Source organism: Phalaenopsis equestris, unplaced genomic scaffold, assembly GCF_001263595.1.
Source record: "Phalaenopsis equestris unplaced genomic scaffold, ASM126359v1 Scaffold000229, whole genome shotgun sequence".
NCBI lineage: Eukaryota > Viridiplantae > Streptophyta > Magnoliopsida > Asparagales > Orchidaceae > Phalaenopsis > Phalaenopsis equestris.
In genome coordinates, this window is record NW_018164671.1 from 960,018 (window position 1) to 982,595 (window position 22,578).

General features: G+C 35.8%; 2 protein-coding genes across 4 annotated transcripts in view; one reads left to right on the forward strand and one right to left on the reverse strand.

Annotated features, from left to right (window-relative positions):
• The window catches only part of LOC110023754 (subtilisin-like protease SBT1.2), a 4,706-nt gene extending 3,505 nt beyond the window's left edge, over positions 1–1,201 (reverse strand). The window contains exon 1 of the mRNA XM_020723318.1: positions 766–1,201. Within this exon, the coding sequence (XP_020578977.1) occupies positions 766–1,187 (422 nt within the window). The 5' untranslated portion in view covers positions 1,188–1,201. The remainder of the gene's footprint in view (positions 1–765) is intronic.
• Positions 1,202–12,345: 11,144 nt separating this feature from the next.
• The window catches only part of LOC110023757 (putative pentatricopeptide repeat-containing protein At3g23330), a 38,049-nt gene continuing 27,816 nt past the window's right edge, over positions 12,346–22,578 (forward strand). For 2 of the 3 annotated variants that reach the window (XM_020723321.1, XM_020723322.1), the window contains exons 1-3: positions 12,346–14,659; positions 14,995–15,060; positions 15,137–15,196. In XM_020723321.1, the coding sequence (XP_020578980.1) occupies positions 12,381–14,573 (2,193 nt within the window). In that variant the 5' untranslated portion in view covers positions 12,346–12,380 and the 3' untranslated portion in view covers positions 14,574–14,659; positions 14,995–15,060; positions 15,137–15,196. Of the gene's footprint in view, positions 14,660–14,994; positions 15,061–15,136; positions 15,197–19,266; positions 19,477–22,578 lie in introns of all 3 variants that reach the window. The other variant, XM_020723323.1, reaches the window with a different exon arrangement.

Sequence of the window (22,578 nt, forward strand, 5' to 3'; positions counted from 1 at the left end):
TATATATATATAACCTTGATGAGTATATTTCGAGCCAAAAGGAGCCGAACACGAACGGACACATCTTTGTTCGTGTTCGGCTCACTAACTTATCGAACGAAATTAACGAGTCAAACACGAGCTTCTTAACGAGTCGAACACAAGCTATTCGCGAACAACGAGCCGTTTTGATAGCCCTATATTTTACTTGGGGCTATGAATTTAGCTCGAAGATCGTTAATCACTCAAAAATTTATTGAGATCAGATCGAAATAAATAAGGCGAAATTTTGGATCGAATTTTTTTCAAGCCCACCTAACTCGGCTCAAAATCAGATCGTTGACAACAGTAATGTTGTTAGGGTCATGAATTTAGCGCATTCAACTAGAAGATCGTTAACTACTCGAAACTTGATTCAAATTTTGGTTTGGGCGAAATTTTGGATCGAATTTTTTTCAAGCCCACCCAACTCGGCTCAAAATCAGATCGTTGCAACAGTAATGTTGTTAGGGTTATGAATTTAGCACATTCAACTAGAAGATCGTTAACCGCTCAAAAATTGATTCAAATTTTGGTTTCGATCATGATCAGATCGAAATAGAAAATATTTTAATTAAATTTTGATATAAAAGATTTGGGTGGTATAAATCATAAATATAAAAAATAAATTTAGATGCTGATATCTAAATAAATAGATTGGAAGATATGTATAAAAATGCCCCCTAATAAAATTAAAGAAAAACTCAATTTTTTTCTCCAAAAAAAAAAAAAAAAAAGAATCCGTACCAGAATCCACCGCCCCTGCTCAGGCCGAGGAACTCCGGCGTATGTGTGGTGAGCAGACTTCGCCGGCGATCAGTATAAGCAAGTAAGAATCCCTCAGCAGATAGCATGTTTTCAGCTTCTTCCGACGTCAACCTCGCCGCGAAGCCGCTTATCGCCTCGCGGTAGGAATATATAAGCCTCGCCTCGCCGGAGTCCAGAGTGGTGTTAGGTAGGAAGGAGAGGTGATAGCTCGTCAGCCACTCGTCATCGAATAAAAGACTGGTGTTTTCCGGCCTCTCAACGTGTACAATGTAGGTGACATGGCTTTGGCCGTCGCCGGCGATCGCCGGAAGGAGGTCAGCTTGTGTTGAGAGTGGAAGGTGTGTTGTGAGGATGAGAAGGGGTAATAATAGTGTAGCAATGGAGGAGAAGGATGAAGCCATTAGGATGTTGTGGAGAAAAGAGGAAAGGGGCTGTGAGAGTTTGGTGATGAGCATGGTGGGATTTTTTGGGCTTTGGATGCATTTTTTTCAATCATTTAATGATATTATTGGAAGAGGGTATCTTTTTATCCTTTGGGAAGTTTGCATGCATGCCACATAACTTTTATGTATGTACATAGCTAAGACCTAAAATTTGATATTTTTATTTATAGCACATTAGTGTCATGAATTGAAAAGAAACCTTACACTTTATGAAGCTAGTTAGTCTTATATTCTATGTAATATTGAATAATTGTGTCATGCATGTAAAAAGGAATATGCATGCAAAAAATGAAAATTTAGCTATGGAATATGTAAATAAATTAGAGTTAGCTATGTGGTATATTTTATTTTGGGGCATTTACATACATGCCGCCCAATTCTTTATATCTAACACCTAAACTTTGATTTTTATATTTTTTCACCAAAATCATTTTATCACATAAAAATATGAAACTTTTTGAAATACACCTTTTCATGCATAGGTAATTAAGTTGGCATACATGTAAAAGTTGAAGTTTAAACCATTGTTGAATCCAAAGTTTTCATGTGATGCATGCCCAAGAATCAGAGCGGTGAGGACCTTAAGGGAAAAAAAATAGACAGAAGAGAAAAAAAATTAAATAGCATGCATAAACTTGCCTGCAGAGGCGACTGTGATGTTCCCGGACTCTTTGACCTCTTTTATATATCAAAAATAGCAGTTACGTTTACAAGGGGAAACAGTTCTTTTTACACGAGAAAAGTTAGCAAAGAAGAGCCCCCTTTCTACATGCTATAGAATCCCTTTTTATAGCAAAAAGAGCAATCAAGTCTAAAATTACATATTTGCCTCTATTTTAATGGGGGGATTTACATATTATTAGGATTTTGTTATTAATGTCTTGCTTTAATATGAGAGTTACAAGTATGTATGGTATTTTCATTAATGTCTTTCTTTAATAGGAGAGTTACATGTATTTATGGATTTTTTCATAGTCATAATTGATTTATTATCATCATTTTTTTGGAAAATTAGACTGTGTCATTTGTACAAACCATTTTTGGGTGTGCATATTAAGTTCCTCGATTTTCTTGCTCCTTGATAGCGAGAGCTGTGATAAAGACAAAAAAATTTTAAACCAAAAAGCATGATTACTTGAATCACTGATGATACTCCTTGTTTAAGCACTCGATGCGCTTCGTTCTGGCATCTTTTGTGCTATCTTGCTGATTCAAAAGTATTTTCCCCTAAATTGACTCTTTGGTCGGTGTTATGGTTAATATTTGTTTGAGTTAATTTGGTTGTTTGTGTTGACTAGCGACCATGCTCATAGGAAAATCATCGATTGTGATATTATCCATGTCAAGTATTGGTCTTCGCCCATCCCATTTGCTAGATCTGACCGTTGGGGCTCGCTCACCCCAAAATTTGTCGTTTGCTCACCCCGAAGAGGAATCTTTATTTGCTTACCTCAAAGAGAAGTCTTTTTTGCTCGCCCCAGAGGCAATTTTTTTGTTTGTTTATCCTAAAAGAATTTTTTTTTACTTTCCTCGAATGAGAGTTTTTTATTTGCTCGCCCCGGAGAATTTTTTTACTTTCCTCTGATGGGAGTTTTTTGTTTCTCACCCTGAAGGAGAATTTTTTGTTTGCTCGCCCCAGAGGTAATTTTTTTTCTCACCCAGGAGGAGTTTTTTTGTTTGCTTGCCTCGTAGGGGAGTCATTTGCTTACTCACCCTCAAAAGAGATTTGTTTTTTTTACTCGCCTTGGAGGAGATTTTTTTCTTACTCACTCCAGAGGGGAGAGGGGAGTCTTTTTTTGTCGCCTTGGAAGAGAGTCCTTTTTTTTACTCGCCCTTGAAGGGGAGTTGTTTTTCTCGCTCCAAGAGGAAGACTTATGTTTTCTTGCCTTGGAAGGGAGTTTTTGGTTTACTCGCCTAAATGAGAGTCTTTTATTGTTAAAATCTTGCCCACTCACTCGTAACCGAGTTCCCCAAGTGTCAGTTAAACCTAAGAAAATATTAGAGAAATTTGTGTCAAAGCACAAGGTAAGTCGTGAAGTAACACTCCATTTATTTATTGGATGAGGTGTCAGTCGTTCGAAATTAACCGCGCACTAAAACAGAACAATTAGTCAGCTTATTTCACCCATCGAGAGCCAACCATCTGTTTTGCAGGGCTCGGCTCTTAACTAAAGCCTATAAGAAGATAACAAAAATGACATTTTCAAACTCCAGATATATTGTGCATGAACTTCTTAATGTGTTCCTTGTTGGGAGTGACTTTGAGATGTTTTTCTCATCATTAGTGTCGTTCTATTTATTGATAGTAGCATGCTCCACGCTCAACGCACCTTTTGGCATGCCTCATAAGACAAATTTTGATTCAACAGCCCAAAAGGTACACCTTTTGGGTTGTTGAATCAAAATATCTTTAGCATGCTCTACGCTCATTACTGTCATTCCATTTATTGATAGTAGTGGTGGGGACCTTAAGAGAAAAAAAGAGACAAATAAGGGAACGAAATAAAATAGCATACATATACTTGCCACATAGAGACAAACGAGGATATTCCCGGGCTCTTTAACTCATTTTATATATCAAAAATAACAGTTATATTGAGGGGGAAGAGAGTTCTCTCTACATGAGAAAAATCAAGAGAGAACTCGTTCTGCATGCTATGCACTCCCTATTTATATCAAAAAGAGGGAGCAAGTTTAAAATTAAATATTTGCCCCTAGTTTAATTGAGTAGTTAAAGATTATTATGCTATTTTTTTTATTAATGTTGTGCTTTAATAGGAAAGTTACATATTTTATGATGCTTTTTTATAGTCATAACCAATTTTTGACACCTTTCGTCAACTATCAAATTATCTGGACCGTAATATTATCTCGCGATTTGTGCATAGCATTTTTAGGAGTATATTATGTTTGAACGTGAAGAATATTTTGATCTGCAATGAATTATCATAGATATTTTCTTAAGAGAAAAATATTAGATGCATTCTCTAATTTAATCTTTTCAATTACAAAAATAACACCCAAAAACATTAATGTATAAAAAATCTAACACCCATGATAATTTTGAGGTACTAAACTTATGTATTTACGCGTGCCCCGATCAAACAATTGAGAATTTAATAAAAATGAAAAATGCAGGTTGGGATTTTATCCTAAATTTTGATATTTGATTGAGAATTTGAAAATTAGATGTAAGTGAGTGCTAGATTTATAAATAACAATGTTTCAGGTATAAACCACACGAAACTTGCTATTTACAAATTAATCACCTTGTTTCATCCTTTTCTGAGGGTCTTACTCAAGTATCAAACTTATTCGTAAACTACCAACTCATATTTGTCATTATTATTAAATTCTCAATAGTTCATTCCTTCCTCACGTGAATACATTGGTTCAGTAGTTCAAACAAATCACCTAAATGTAGGGGTGTGCACTATCTAATTAAATCCAATAAATCGAAACGAACCAAACCATTATAATAGTTTAGTCTGGTTTTAACATCAACAATTCAGTTTACGGTGTATAAATTAAGCTTATTTGGTTTTTAGGTTAAGGCTTGGGTCCTAAGAATTAACACGAACTGACCGAATAATCGGAGAATGGCTTATTTTTCAGGTTTAATACGTCCACCATTGCTAAAGTATATAACAGAAGTGGTATTTACTTAGAGATTTTTATCTCTATCCTAGGGCAGTCTACAACTTTACCGTGGCACTGCATCTACGCCGCTCACCCCATTTCGCTCCACTCCACTTGTAATTTGTCACTGGCTTCCTGGCTCAGTGGCTTGCCTTGTCCCTATACCTTTATCCCTCTCCTGCCTCGATTAGTAGACATTTCCTCATTGGTAGTTCAATGATGTTAGGGCCTGAGCAGGTGTGTCGCCAATAGTAGAAATGGGGAAGCGAGAATTTCAAAGTGTTTTGGTCTATTTAGACATGCTGGTTCCCACGAATCTCATCCATCTCTATTTTGAAATTTCTTCTCTTGCCTTTTACTTGTTGTCTGTTGCTTGTTGCCTTAATTTTCTATAGTTTATCTTTTTCTACAACTCTTTCATGTTGTAAAATAAAGGTACGTGTTTCTTAATCCTAACTTAGCAGTGTGAAGAAATTTATGGGTTTAATTTGATGGTTGTGTTGTTGACCTCACTTTTGGTTGAGGTCTAGTCATAGGACTTTTCTATTGACTATTCCTAGAAAACTAGGGAAGGAACCCCACCATTAGAAATTCTAAACTCTTTTGTGCTCAACTTGAAGTTTCATATAGTGGTCCAAACCTAAAGCACTTAGTAGGCTTGGCCACTATAGGAGAGCTCAAGGAGAGCCATATTTTCGAAAGTAAATGAAGGTATAACAATAGGATTATGAAGATTATGAGGATTATGCTATTGACATTTAGTGTGGTTTTGGGTTATATTTTCTTTTTTTCTTTGAAGTTATGTCTTCTTCTCTTTGAAACTTTAGGTGATTTTACTTTTTGCGGTTTAGTGTTCTTGAGTGCAAACTTGTTATTTTTATTATGAAGTTATGCAATAATATATGTTACTCTCCATTTTGTTACATGATGCTATTAAAGATCATATTATGTATGAAATTTTGCAAGCATCCTCTTTTTTCAAAAATTTTTGGCTCAATTTATTATGATAAATATCATATCAAGAAATAAAGATAGTTATGAGTTTCTTTTTCTCTGTTTATGGGATTTATGTTCAATCCTTAAGAATTAAAGGCTTTGAGTATGAGAATAATTCCTTCAATTTGCTTGGCTTAGAGTTTGAGAATACTTCTTCCATAGCATCATAATTGTATACTCATAATCTCATTTTTTTATGTTATAATTTGGTCAGATCACATCATTAAGAGAGTTTTATACCTTGGATTCTTCTCAACAATAAGTGCTTATTGACTCTTCCCAACAATTTAATTTTGTTGGTGATGTTAATGCATCCAATATCAAATTAATCGATGATAAGAAGAAAAGAAAGTCCATAAGGCTAAGATCGGTTGTTTGGGATCATTTTACCAAGTTCATAACTAAGAAAGAAGGGAAGATGAACAAGTGTAATTATTGTAGAAAGGCATATCATGGTAATACAAAAATTCACGATACAACAAATTTATGAACTTGTCTTTCTATTTGCCAAAAGAATCCTCATAATCCTCAATCGACTCAGACTCAATTAGTATTGCAACCAAATGATAAGGAGAATGAGACCGGTAGAGGTGTTAAGGCATGAAGATTTTATCAAGAAATTCTCAGAAAAAATTTAACAATTACGGTAATCGTAAATACTTTTTAAACATGTTGAAGGATATGGGTTCAAATATTGTTGACCTTATTTTCAATGAGGTCTATTTCTCTTCTTTAGAATCCTGCGATTTAGCCATAAGATTTTTCTGTTGACTATCCTAGATGATTAGTGATGAAACTACTCACATAGAACTTCTATACACTTCTTAAATCTCCTGGTGAAGTCCCATAAAGGAAGTCACAAGCCCTCATTTGTCACTTAAGATGGCTAACCTCAGATACATAGGGATCCTAGTTTTGTGCCCCGAACATGTACTAGAGGTCTCAAATGAGAGCCTTGAACTATGTGATGATATAAAGTCTTAAGCTATGTGATGATATCAATGAGTAGTGCATCATCCCGAGCCAATCATGTGGACACCCTCTTGTGAAAAACGAATGAAATAAAGTAAAAAATGGGACGAGTAAAATTGCACACAGATAAAAATACCAGAGCGACACAAGGATTTATGTGGTTCAACAAGTTTGCCTACGTCCACGGAGTTGCAAAAGATTTTATTTCTTCGAGGAATTACACCGTCGAACGCCTCGACGTTTACAAGAAAATCTCTATTTGCTTCTCTCCCTTCCTCTCTCTCAGGAGGATTTGGATTGGTCTTGCTTGGCTTTTACTTTAAACCAAAAGATTATTTATAGAAACCATGAGAGCGATAGGTGGGAGGTAGGTGGGATGTGGTAGGTGAGTGGTAGGTGAGTGTGGTAGGTGAGCGGTAGGTGAGATATTAAATTAGTAAGTTAATTAAATCTGGTGGACCGGGTCTACACATTACCCAACAATTCTCTCAATTGAAGACTAGAACACTGAATGCATCACCTACTGGTTGCATCATCTACTAGTTGTACCAATCTTTTCTGCAAACATAATATCCTCCACCTCTGCACCTCAAAGCCCCTGTCTTCATGTCAGAAGACTGTCTTCATGTCAGAAGACTCAGAAGACTAGCTAAAGTTGAGCACAACTTCAGCTTCTCACGAGTAACACCCTCAGTTGACATGTCACCGCCAACGTAATCAGTTGACATATCATCGTCTCTTTCCTGGGTTGCTCCTGTATCTGCTTACAACTCCCACTGCATGAGAAATATCCTGTCTCTGTTGAAAGACCTTTTCAATAAGTTCAGCATTGTACCTCTTACTACCACCAAGTGCAGTCTTCACTCGGACACCCACTTGTTGTGCAATGCCTTCTTTCTTGGTAGAAGTTTCGTCAGCTCCCAAGTCTGATTCCCTGGTAGGGTATCCGTCTCTTCTTTCTTGGTCAGCTCCCACTTGCTCGAATTCTCATATTGCAAGATTTCTTCATAACTCTGTGGTTCTCCACAATTTGTCTGTACAAGGTCCGATTTTCCTGCATTTGGCGCTCTACCACTTTCAGGAAATTTACCTTCTTCTGCTTTCCCATAATGCACCTCTGACTCGCGTGTCATCGCCTGAGTAAACCTGTAGTCATATTTAGTGTGTCAGTTTTCTTACCCCGAGCCAGTACTAATGCTCCTTTGATAACTTTCTAGGTGCTATCTGAGAACACTACCGAATGACTACCCTCATTGAGCTGCCTAATAGAGATGAGGTTTTTCTTCAACTCAGGAACGTTTTTGACCTTTTGCAATGTCCATTTGCTCTTGTTAGGGAGTACAATATCAACGTCTCTCATCCCCATCACGTCCAGAAATAGTGCACAATGTATTTCTTTAGTTACAACATTAGTGTCATCATTCTCCTTCTTCTTAGGATTCCTGCAGTTCATTTTTATGTGGTCTGCCTTACCACAATTCCAGCAGGTTGCCTGCTGGCCTGACTTTGATTTTGATCTTCTATGGTTTGAGTTTTTGTCTTGTGATCTCCCTCTGTAATCAACAATCAATGCTGAAATCAAACCCGAGGTCTCGCCAGAACCTTTCTTGCGCATCTCCTCAGCCAAAATCGAATCACGAATGTCATCATATTTCAGCTTGAATTTACCTGCAAAACTGCTAATTGCCATCCTCATAGCTATGACTGTAAAAGAGCCGAGCTTGAGCGAGCTCAGGCATGGCTCGTGTTCGGCTCGTTCGAAATAGCTCGTGTTTAAAATCGTCTCGTGTTCGAAATTGGCTCGTGACTCGATTTAAATGTTCATGTTCGTTTTCGGCTCGTGTTCGGCTCGAAATTCGCTCGTTAAAATTAAATTAAGAAAATAAATGTAAAGTGTGAGATTCGAACCTAGACCAAATATATACAAAATAAGGGATTAACCACATTACCAAATGAGATGTTATGATTTAAATTTAGATATAAATATATATAATATATTATTATATAAATAATATATGTAATATATTATTATATAAATAATTATATAATTTTTTTATTTCGAGCTAAAACGAGCCGAACACGAGCGAACAAAGAGCAGTTTGTGTTCGGCTCATTTATAATTCGAGCTTTAAAAACTTGTTCGTGTTCGACTCGTTTACTTAACGAACGAGCCGAACACGGGCTACTTAACGAGCCGAACATGAGCTGTTGGCGAACAACTAGCTTTTTTGACAACCCTATTCATAGCTTCCCAACTCTTTGACAATGAAGCCAACAATATCAGCGCATGTATCTCATCATCAAAATAAATTTCAACAGACGAAGACTGATTTGTGATAATGTTGAAATCATTCAGGTGTTGAACAACATACACACCTTCCACCATCTTCATGTTGAATAACTTTTTCATCAGATGCACCTTATTTTTTGCCGATGGCTTTTCATACATATCCAATAAAGCCGCCATGAGATCTGCAGTAGTCCTCTCCTTGATGACGTTGTGGGCAACCGATCTCGACGGGGTTAATCGTATAAACCTCAGAACCTGTCAATCCAACAGATTCCATTCCGTCTCGTCCATCTTTTCTCTCGTCCATCTTTTCTGTTTTCTGGTCGCTTTCCCAGTAAAGGAAGATGAAGTTTCTTCCCATAGAGGTAGTCCTCTATATGCATTCTCCTGTAAGCAAAATTTGTGCATTGAACTTCTCGATCCTTGATGTCATCACTTCGTCTCCGCCCATCACTTCTCTGATACCAGTTGTTGTGAAAAAAGACTGCAATAAAGTAAAAAATGGAACGAGTAAAATTGCACACAGAGAAAAACACCGAAACGAGACACGAATTTACGTGGTTCGACAAGTTTGCCTACGTCTACGAAGCTGCAGAGGATTTTTTTTCTTCGAGGAATTATACCGTCGAGCGCTTCGACGTTTACAAGAAAATCTCTATTTTCTTCTCTCCCTTCCTCTCTCTCTCTCTTCCTCTCTTTCTCTTAGCTCTCAAGAGGACTTGACTTTGTCTTGTGATCTCTTCCCTTGCTCTCCTAAGTCTCACACTCTCTCTATTTATAGAAGCAAGAGAGCGGTAGGTGGGCGGTAGGTGGGATGTGGTAGATGAGCGGTAGGTGAGATATTTAATTAGGAAGCTAATTAAATTTGGTAGACTGGGTTCACATTACCCAACACACCCTATATGTGTGACATCAAAAATTGATGCCAACAATTCCAAATTTCAGTTTCTATCTCCATTCTTTACAATTTTCAGTTAAGTTGAGATGGTTGATGATATTATTGCTTCTCTTAATTTTAAAGATTTTCTTGGAATGTTGTGTTCCATGTTATTTGATGCTCTCCTTGCCTAGTATTTGGGAGGCTGATACCTGATGCTTTCGATTCATTGCTATTTAGGTGTATTCAGTTTTGCTATCAACGAGATTGTGGCTGGTGTTTCTTGTTGTGCAAAATTTGATTATTTCCTATGCAAAATGAGATTGTTTTCTATTGTGTCCTATGAATAAAATAATTATACACCACCAAAAATTTACTTCAAATATTTCTATTATAAATTATATTTGTGTTCCATGTTTCCTCATCTTAGGATTGTGGTTGAGGTATCCTTTAATTAAGTTCAATGGTAGCAATACAACACATGCAATACATGTCATTTGCCTAATTGAGTTTCACTGTCAGCATTTTATGTCTTTTTGGTTGATGCATTCAGTTCGTTGCCGTACAGTTTTGGGTTGCATTGGTTGTCTATGAATATAATTAATCGAGTATCACTTTAGCATTGGAAATGCTTAAGATATATGATGAATCAAATTCATTATATGGCAGATTTTCATGTGGCAATTTTTTTCTAGTAGGGTTTTTTGAAAGCCAAGATGATGTCCATCATCCTATGAAGCTCAACCATTCATATAGTTTCTTATTTCTTCCCAACCTTGTTTGCTTCATCTTGTTTCCTTGATATGTTCTCTGATTTCTACAACTCTTATCTCATTATGTTATCTGTTATGAATAAATACTTGAATAGCTGAGTTTTGAGAAGAAGAGATTTACAATTGTCTGTTAAGAACAAATACTTGAATACGTGGCAAGTTTTTAAGAGAATATATTTTGGAAAGCCATGATGAATCAGTTCTTATCTCATTGCTTAATTTTTTGTCGGATACATTTACACACTCACACTATGATAATTAAGATTTAAGAAGAAAAAACTTACTCTTGATGTTTTGTTCTTAGAATTTGGTTGGCCATGCATATTTCTTAGAAACCAGGTTGTTGCAGCTTGATTTAGGGAAGTTTTTCTGATGCTTTGATGTTTTTGGATGGAATTTCAGTTTATGCTTTGACGAGCACTGAGCTTTCACCATCTTTTCTTTGACTCATGTGAATGAACATCATTTCATATTGCACTGGTAAAAATTGATCTCGCAGTTTTCTTTTGGAGTTTATCAAAGCTTATTTGTCGTCTCACATCTCATTATGAGATTTTGGTTTAATGTTAATATCTTGAATTTCAGTGCTTTGAATGGATTTGCTGGAGCCGATTCAAGGAGGAGATGTCTTTTTCTGTATCATGGGAACTGTCTTTTTTGTATCATGGGCGGATGTATGTCTCTTCATGGCATGTAATTTGTTCCATTCAAATGTATTTTCTAAGCAAAGAATGGCAAGCACTCTGTCAGCTGTTTCTCTTGTTCAATGCCCTAAATGTCTTAGATTTCTTGAAGAATTTGCAAATATTTCTCTTTCCAAGTGTCATGGTTGTTAATTGTTATGTCATTCTTAATGACAAGCACTCGAGAACTTAGATTGTATTTTATAATTTATTTTTATCAATTGAATATTATTTTAGGAATATTATATCATTAGTTTTGTTTTTGCAACTTGGCTTTTTTTGTAATCATATTAATTTAATTAATGGAATATGTTTATCATAATTATATCATTGCATTTGTATGTATATATATATATCAAAGAATGCCCGAAAGCTATTATACGAGCTCCCATCTACCCTCATACGCCTAACTATTTGAGGAGCACTCTCACTACCGACAAACTTGCCAGAAGGAGGATTTGAATCTGTAACTTGAGGGGACTTACGACCTTCAAAGATGTTGCTCTACCAACAGGTCACGACCGGTATACACACACACATATCAAATATATTAATTTTAGTTTATGTAAAACCAAACTGATCAAACCAAATTTTAGTTTAATTTGATTGGTTTGATTCTCTTGAAATTTACATTGGATTAGTTGATCGGTTTTTGGATTTCAGTTACTCTCGATTTAAAAATTTTACAAACCGATCCATCTGATTAGACCGAATGCACATTCCTACCTAGATGATTAGTTAGTAAATATCAATATTTTAGATGATCTCTATGGAGTTATTCCTTTTTTCTAACATGAGACATATAAAGTTATTTTTTTTTCTAAGAATTATATAGTATTTTTGTAAATCCCTAATTAAAATATTTATGAATGGATTTCTCAAAGAAAGCAATTATTCTTTCCTTTGTCACAGGCATGGTGTATGAAGGGAGCTCAGGCAAGTCGAACCATCGCAGCCACCGCAGCCACCAAATCCATTGCTAAATCTCTACTCCGTGATCCTTCCCCCATCCATTCCCGATGCCAAGCTCAACAACTCCACGCCCAACTCCTCAAATGCTACTCCTTTCCCTCCTCTTCTTCCTCCATCCTCACCATCTACTCTCGCCTCGCTCTCCCCGACGACTCTTTTCGTGCCTTCTTCTCTATTCCCTCCCCTTCCTCCTCTTCCTGGACCACCCTCATCAGCTGCTCTGCCGCCGCTGGTCTATTCCCTCTCGTACTCTCCCTCTTCCATCGCATGCGCGCCACCGGTGCTCCCCCGAATCGCAAACTTCTCCCCAACGTACTCAAATCCTGCGCGGCTCTTAGAAGCTCCAAGCTCGGCGAATCTCTGCACGCCTGCGCAATCTCTTTTGGGCTTGATTCCGATCTCTTCAACGGCAATGCCCTGATGAACTTGTATTGTAAAGTGGGCCATCGCCATAACGAGCGCAGCCAGTCAGAGGGAATGGAAAGCAACGATTTTGGCGGTGGGAGTGTTAGCAAGCTGGGCATTTTGGAACGAAATACGGCAGGGAGTTGTGCTAGAGCTTCTCCCATGGAGAACGTAAGGAAGCTGTTCGATGAAATGCCTGAACGAGATGTAGTGTCTTGGAACACAGTGATAAGCGGGAATGTGGAGAATGGGCTCTATGAAGAGGCTTTGGGAATGGTTATGGAGATGATTAGTCTCGGATTAAAGCCCGATTCATTTACTTTATCTACCATTCTGCCAATATTTGCAGAGCTTGGAAATATTTCGAAGGGGAAGGAGATACATGGACATGCTGTTAGAAATGGCTTGAGTAGAGATCTGTTTATTGGAAGTAGCTTGATTGATATGTATGCAAAATGTACGCTTTTGGAGTACTCATACCGCGTCATGAGCTTCCTACCGAACCCAGACGCCATTGCTTGGAATTCTATAATTGCAGCTTCTGTTCAAAACGGTCAATTTGATGAAGCTCTCACATTGTTCCGTGAAATGTTGGCGGCGAAACTAAAGCCTATGGCCGTGACCTTCTCCTCCCTCATGCCTGCATGTGCGCATCTTACAACTCTGCATCTTGGCAAGCAACTTCACAGTTATGTTATCAGAGATGGATTCGATGGCAACGTGTTCGTTCAAAGCGCGCTTGTTGATATGTATGCTAAATGTGGAAATATTCGTGTTGCTCGAAAGATATTCGATGCAATGCCATCACTCGATATGGTTGCTTGGACTGCCATGATAATGGGTTATGCCTTACATGGATCTGCTCATGAAGCACTCTATCTATTTCAAAAGATGGAGATGGAGAAGCAAAAGCCAAATTATGTGGCTTTTGTGGCGGTTCTAACGGCATGTAGCCATGCCGGATTGGTGGATGAGGCTCAGAAGTTTTTTGATAGGATGACGAAGGATTACAGCATTACCCCTTGTTTAGAGCATTATGCGGCAGTAGCTGATGTTCTTAGTCGCGCGGGTAAACTAGAGGAGGCCTACAACTTCATCTCCAGTATGCACATAAAGCCTACTGCGAGTGTTTGGTCCATACTGCTTGGAGCTTGCAGGGTCCACAAGAATGCGGAGTTAGCAGAGAAGGCGGCTAAGAAGATTTTTGAACTTGATCCCTCGGAGACCGGACCTCATCTTATCATGTCAAATCTCTATTCAGCTGCAGGAAAATGGAAGGAAGCTGCAGAAATCAGGATGGTGATGAGGAAGAAAGGTTTAAAAAAGCAACCAGCTTGTAGCTGGATTGAAATAAAGAACAAGGTTCATGGATTTGTAGCTCATGATACATCTCATCCTTGTTTTAGGAAGATAACCGAGGCTTGGGAAGCGTTGAAGGATCAGATGATGAGAGCGGGATATGTCCCGAACACGGATGATGTGCTTCATGATGTAGAAGAAGAGCAGAAGATTGCGAATTTGTGTGGTCATAGTGAGAGACTTGCGATAGTGTTTGGGATTATAAGTACCCCTCCTGGTACTACAATCCGAGTGACGAAGAATATTCGAGTTTGCGTTGATTGCCACACCGCCATTAAGTTTATTTCGAAGATTGTTGGAAGGGAGATCATCGTTAGGGATTTTAGCCGTTTTCATCATTTCGAAGAGAACAATTGTTCATGTGGTGATTTTTGGTAGAATTTTGGAATGAAAATGTGGACCTTGAATTTCTTAGTGCATTTTGGTGCAAAATTATGCTACTAGAGAAGCATTACTTTCTTCAGGTCTGAAATTTATGTTCATTTTTTGGGATTTTTATATAACAACCACCCAAAATATTGATTATAACATTTTAATCACCCAAATTTTAAATACCCAAAATTTTAAATATAACTTTTTAACCAGCCAAAACTTTTGCTCAAAGCCTTTACTAATGAGTACAGGAGGGTGGTTGTAATGAAAAAAGTGATTAAAATGTTATATATAAAGTTTGGATGATTAAAATGTTATATTCAATGTTTTGGATGGTTGGTTTGTAAATGCTCCAATTCTTTATTTCTTTTTTAACATTCACTCTTCCTGCAATATAATTAGATAATGAGAAATTTTTGTATCTTAGATTCATAAGACGTGAAAGAGCATTGCTCAATAAGAATTGTTCACTCGGACAGATCACAAATTCAAGGTGCATGTGTTACTCGTATTTTTCTTAGTCCAGTGAAATTTATGATAAGTTAACAATATTCCTTTTTTAATTTCAGGTTTTAAATGTGTTTTGATAAATGTGAAAGCTTACATCATTCTTTTCTATTATAAGGAAGGTATGTAGCATGCAACCTTTTTTTTTTTTTTTTGGTTTGAGATTTTTTTGTAATTTTTGTATTATCATTTGCCGTTTTTGATTTAGTGGATATGTGGCTGATTAAAGGGTAGATTACATTAAGTTTAATGAGTTCATGCTGGTCAACATTTTAAGAGACCCCTTATTTTGGTCCCTAAAGTTGATTATGTGCTTCCTTTTGGTTCTTCGTGATTGATCCGTTGAAGAAACTAATTCCTAGAATGTCCTTTAATTCTAAGAAGCAATTTGAGACCACTTTTGCTTTCTATTTTGATTTTGATTTTTATCTTTTTTATGTTTTCATTTGAAACAAAATATGGTAAGCTATTTGATTAAAATATGATTATTTAAAAATATATTCAAAATACTTCAAAATTATTTTGAGGGTTTTTAAAACTTGTTAATTTATTTTTAAAAACAAAAAAATAGAGGATAAAAGAGACACTAAACAAATATGTTTTTAAAAACAAGAGAAAAACAAAAATAAATAGCAAGAGACAAAATTAATCTCAAACAAGTCCTTAGATTTTCTCGAGGCATTATCTTCTTCTCTTATAATGATTTCTTTGGGTTTAGGGCCTTATTCCTTATTGGAGAAAATTCTATTCATCTTTGTAGTGAGTGTAAGGAAACTATTTGATTAAGTAGAGATTTAGGTGCCAATGCTGACGAACAAAAGCTATTTGAGTTTGGCTAGGCTGCTATTGCAAGTTGCAACAATGGAAGGGATATTTGTTGCGTATCAATGGTATTCTTTAATGGTGCATTTTTCATTTAACAAAACTAAAAATTACAAAAAATGCATCTAAGCTTTAACATTGTAGTCCGTCTTTTCTAAGTAAAGTAAAAAAAAGCAGGATCACAACTAATAGAGTTCCAAACAAAAGTTTTAGTAAAGGCACACTGAACACAAAAATGGGTTACTGTGCTATGATCCGTGAAACAAAGCAAAAAAGCACCTGTGTAGAGGACAAGAGGAAAGCAAGGTTGGTGCCGAGAATGGGTTGGTTGACCCAAGTACCGACCCCATGCTTTGGCGAAGGAAGTTGATGATGTTCATGTTGTTACCCTCTATGATATGACCTGTAAGTTTGAACTTCTGTGATTTCATAATTCTTTTAATAGAGAGGATGGCTTCTAATTCCACCTGAGCACTGCCCCAATGTTGTAAATGATGACCAGAGGCTACAATAAGATCACCATTTTCATCCCGTATAACAACACCCATACGCGCAAACCCAGGGGCGCAAAGAGAAGGATTGGACAGCCATTAGGGCTGGTTTTCCAGTGCTTCAGAATGGGATAAGCTTGCATATGGGTAATGGCATCAAGAATCGTGGTGGCAATGATGTTAGGAGTGCCAAACGAGCTGTCATGCTTCTTTGCATCTAGCCCTCCACCCTTGGTAGACAGCACAACAATAAATTCTTCCCAAAGCCACCTGTGCTTTGGGCATAACGGAAAGCCCAGTAATAGTTAACTCAAAACTGGAAAATTTGGGGAGATGCATGCCCCATTAGTGAGAACATTGGCAATTTCAATCAGCACTCTATATTTGGCCACAACATGAATTTGGTTCTCTTCTTCATCACATCCTCATGAACATTGTAAGTCATCCCCCAAACCTCATTGGGGCAGCCACACATTGATCGGGACAGTGTTATGCAGAATCCTCCACCAGAACATCCTCTCCCTAGGGAGGAGATGTACCTTGTGCAGCCACAAAAAATTGTTGGTTGCAAGTTAAAACTGTTTTTCATAAGCGACCGAAGATATTGGCTGCCCAGAATGAGTAGAATTCAGAACAACCTGATCCATTTGGAGGTTATCTGAGCGTTGGACCTGCAATATAAAGTGAGGAGTGAGATGCCTATTTTATGTCTCCAGAGCTAAGTAGCCATTGTTATAGTCTAGAAAGAGAGTCGTCTAAGATGATTTGGTCACATTAAATGTTGAACATCTAATGATCCAGTTAGAAGAGTAGGTGTTTTAGATTCGACTTTTGTTAAGAAAGACAGAGATATACCTAAAAAAGCTTGGACATATTGTATAAAAAATGATCTTACTATTATAATTAAATGAAAATATTATACTCACTAGGACACAATAGAGAAAAAATATTCATGTAGCCAACCCCACTTAGTGGGATAAAGGCTTGTTGTTGTTGTTACAGTCTAGAAAGAGAACTTTTATGGCATGTTTTGCATCTAAAAGTAAGGATGTAGCCTTGAATATTATTACAAATTCTGAAGGGGATGACTATTAGGGGGTGTTTGATAGCGCCTATTAGTAGGATTTATGAAATCTAGCTAAACAAAAAAAAACTACAAGTTCTATGGATTTATGAAATTTTGGATTTAAGATCCGAATTTTGCATTCAATTCATTTTAAATCTGGATTTAATAAATCCAACAAGGAATTGGATTCAATAAATCCGAATTTACTAAATCTTATTAACACTAAATCCTGCCTGTAGTCAAACACCCCCTCTTATAATGATCTCGAATCAATCACTAATGGCTTTGGTTGTGGCGATTTTGATGATGAATGAAGACACCACTTTCAAATAATGGAAATTTCTCAACTGCTAGGAGTAGTGTTGAGGAGGGATTTCACTATTTGGAGATAGGAATATGAAGACAAAAGTAAACTATGATATGAGATGCTTGTTAGAGTTTCTGGCTTGTATTCTATTGGGCTTTGATCGAATAGTCTACGATGCAAGTTGGGATCAGTCGGGCTTCAGGATTGGTTTAATGGGCCCTTATTATTTTTCTTCTGCGTGCACTCACACATATATGTTTATAATATTGAAAATAAAAGGAGTTACAAAAGAGTAACGGCTCGTGTAATAAGACCAAAAAGATATATATATATATATTATAAATTAGTCTCATTACATATACACTCAATATAGAAGACACCACTTTTTGGTCTTATTACACGAGCCGTTACTCTTTTGTAACTCCTTTTATTTTCAATATTATAAATTAGTCTCATATACTAGAAATTTTTTCTATTTTGAGTTTTCCACGTATATCTGGATGTCTCTTGATTTGTGTTTATGGTTTGTCTCTTCATTATTATTCTTCCAATTCTCTAAAAATATCCTTGCACAAAAAAAAAATGAAAGAAAGTTGAGGATGAGAGGCAAGACATAGTTTGAGCTGTTTAGTTTTCTTGGACTATGCCCTCTGTGCAAATGTTGAGAGGTTTCTTCCCTGCTCAATCTTTCAGATTATATAATTAGATGTATCTCTCTCTCTCTCTCTCTCATAGCAATAATAAGCAATCTGAATACTTTGGTGATGGAATCAAGTATCTCCCCAAATTTGGAAGTTCATAAATAGGATAGAATTCTAAAAGATAACCCCCCTGACTCCTTGAATTCTTTTGCGACCTACAAGTCCAATACTTATGAAAGATGTTTCCCTGTTCCTATCCTCCTTGGAGGACAAGAAAGAGGCATATTTAATACATTATGCTGTTGAGATAAATAGAAGATTGAACTTTCTGGACCAGCAACAATCTGTTCAGTTGAAGTAATTTGAAGATTCTGCATCAGAGTTATCTAATTTCTAATCAAAGCTGTTGATTTAGTGAGTGCAACTAATAATTTTCATTGAAATAGGCTGGATTAGGTTGAAATTCTCTGTACCAAGAATCCTAAGCACTATGGCTTTTGGAGCAAGATGAAAAAAGAGTATCAGAAATGGTATCTTTGGAATCTTGGATACCTTTCAGCCAATTCTCTTCAAGATATTAACTTTATGGAAGATTTACATACATAACACTCAATTCCTATATATTTACTTATCTAATATCTAAACTTTAATCTTTACATACGTAACCGCCCTAGCCATGCATGAGAAGGTGTATTTCACTTTTTTAGATGTTAAAAGTGTGGTATTTTTGATGTGATATTTAATATTTAGGTAGTGTAAATGTAAAAAGAAATATTAATGTGTTGGATATTTAAATTCATAGCAATTGAGTGGTATGTATGCTAATGCTCTAACTTTATTGCAATGTTTTTGAATGGAGTTGAAGATTTGAGATTGATGGCCACAACACAATATGCAAGTCCAAAAGCCATACATCATAGTGAACTTTCAATAAAAATTTATGAACCAAATGTGAAGGTTCTACGAAGTGGTCTACATCTTAGATGGAGTCCCAAGCAACATTTTTTCGAGGGATTATGAATATTACTCAAAAGATTTACTTTGTAGCCATTGGATCTTGCTTATGCTGTATTTTGTAAGTTTTTTTCATTCATCTTTTCTGATTTACTTTGCCTGTTATATGAATGGAAAGTATGTATATTTTTGCCAACTTCGTCTTCATATTCAATACTATTGTTATTCTGATGGAATGAGATGACTAATTACTTTATTATAACTACACCAATGAATGCTGTAATATCCTTCTTATGAACAGTTTTGCAATGCTGTGAAAATTTACAAATTTACCCTAGAGGAAAAAAAGGAAGAAAACTATTTCCATTTCATGCTTCATCACACATTAACAACTCATATGACTTTGGAATTTTCTTGTCTTGAGTCTCATACTTATGTTATTTTTTGAACTCTAACCTTTCTTAATAGGTATATATGAGGATCAACAGAAACCATATCTAAAAAGATTATAAGATATATTAAGTGCACTGAAGATGAACATTCTGCATCAATCACTTCTCTGAATGATGACAGCTTGGTGTTCATGTTGATCAATTGACTCGCTCTTGGTCTAGTTTCACAATTTTATTTTTTTTCTAGGTTTGACAATCACAAACATCATGAAAATTAATTGGGGCATTTACATACCTACCACCCAGTTCCCTATGTATTTACCTGTTTAAAACTTACATTTATAGCACACAAAATCTTTCATCACATAAGAATGCCACCATTTTAACTTAAAGTGAAATACACCTTTTTATGTATAGGTAAGGTGGTGTATGTGAAAATTTTAAGTTTAGGTGTTAGACTTGTAAATACATAGTAATTGAGTGGTAAGTATGCAAATCTTCCAAATTAATTTTCAGGAGCATTGTGGAATTCCTGCTTTGATTTAAATGGATGTCTTGAAGTAGCGAATCACAACTACAAAGCAATGAAATGCTTTCAAGTTTTTTCAGAAGTGCAGATCTTCAGAATGACACGTCCAATTTTTTTCAAAACTGAAAACTTGGAAGAAAGAATTACAGAAAAGACCATAATTTGTCCACTGAGAGAATTTATGAGTATAGAGATTCAATTGAATTTGATGAAATTTCTGTTGGGTATGCTGAAGAATATCATGCATTAAAAAATACTTTAGTTAAGGATCATATATTGGATTTTTTTAAATTTTTTATGTAGGAAAGTGTCGGCACTAAAAAGTTGAGTTTTTAAGTTGTCGGCTCCTAGGATGGATATCCTAACACATGTTTTAATTTAATTTATATATATATAATTTAGAAAAATGATATTTTAAATTTTTTAAAATACAAGACCAAATCGATCCCATATTCCCAGTAGTTTAAATAAACGAGCATGATATCGTAAGCAATGTATTTACCCCGAAGGATAAACACACTACTCACTGGTAAAACTCGATTAAATAAACTAAAGATTGTATGCCATCCGTTTAAGTCTGAAACCATTTTATTTATAAGTCGACAATTCCCCTATTTAATACGAAGAATTAAATAGGGTTTATATTAAGCTGAGTTTGGAAATGTTTTCTATAAAGGGCAAACCCCTATAGTTAATTATATTATAGATAACTGAAGTCACCTAAAAAAACTCCCGATAAAAATCATGGGATATTATCTTTAAAGAGGTCAAAGGATTAAGACTTTTCAACTAAATTGGACAAAGACGTATGAAAGATGAATGATTCAAATTTGGAATATTTATTGTAGAATCTAAAAAAGAAAGAATTAGGGGGTGTCATAGATCTGGAGGAGAACCTCAGTGACTTCCCAAACTATCCTACTGTTTGACTTCAGTTTTGGGAATTAAAATTTATTGAATGTTTCATCCTGCCAATTTTATTAATTAGAGATTATATTCGTGTGAAACGATTACACAAATAGCCTGAAAGATATGAGGATTTAGATCGTGACAGACGACAACCTCAGAATCCTAAAACAGGTTAGGACTTAAATTGTATAGCAGAGCTATTCAAAGGCCTAAAGAAAAATTAAGGATTTATGTTGCATAAGCAAATAACCTCGAATTCCTATGGGTTTGTTATTTAATTCTAAGGAAAGATGTGCTGTTGTAGATCCTCTTACTGTTGAAGATGGTCGTGCTGACCGTAATGCTAGCTCCAAGCTTCTCGCCGTAGCAAATTTAAGTTTTCTAATGTGTCATGTTATTATGTCAAATCAGATATCCCTATGATTATGGTCATTTAAATATTATGAAACATATTAAAGTTGATTAGAGCGACACCGGTTAGGATCCTACAGTTCCCTCGTTACGGTACCACTATTTTCTATCGAATTCACTTAGTTCAAATGAATTTACTTAACTCAACTCAATGAGTTTCATACATTCATTTAGACTGTGGGAAATCTCGTTAGCAACCGTAGATTACCTCCTCCGAGGGATTCCTGATCATCCGATAGAGACGTCTATAATTTAGTTGCAATTATTGTTTTGTAATGTTTGTGATTAAATTTTATGTTATCTTATATTTTGAATGTTATGGAGGTGAATTTTATCTTGGTTGATTTTAGTTTTGGTTTTATTTTCAGTTTTGTGGCTATTCTAAAAGTTTTAGTTTTCATGCAGGGTGACATCGTTGTTTAACATGCAAGTTTGTAAACATAAAAGTACAATGTGGGAAAGTACGAGAAAGGAAAGCGCTGTAAACTATAAAAGCGTATCTGACGAGTCTTTTCTTTCCTCCACCTGAAAGTTTAGTACTTGCGAAACATATATATGTATAATTTTGCAGGAATTAAAGCATGCTTGTAGAAAAAGTAGGAAGTACAAACTTAAAGTGTGCCTACCAAGGTGTATTTAAATTTTAAGTGTATTTAAATTTTAAAGATGATTCCATTAAGCAAATTATAATAAGCTCACATGTCCTTCAAAATTTTCAAAGGATCGTTATAAAGTTTTGAGTAATACCTTAGACATTTCATGGTCATTTGAATTATCTTGAGTTCATTTTGGTTTTATCATATTTGCTATATAGTTCATCGAATTAATACACTTATGTTTAATGAATTCAATGTTTTAATTATCTCTTAGGTGGAGTAATTATTACTTGATATCTTATTTATGAATTATAGGGGTAAAGACCCTTGGGGGCAACCCAATTCAATTAAGAAATTTAATTAATTTGATTTTTTAAAGAATGAGC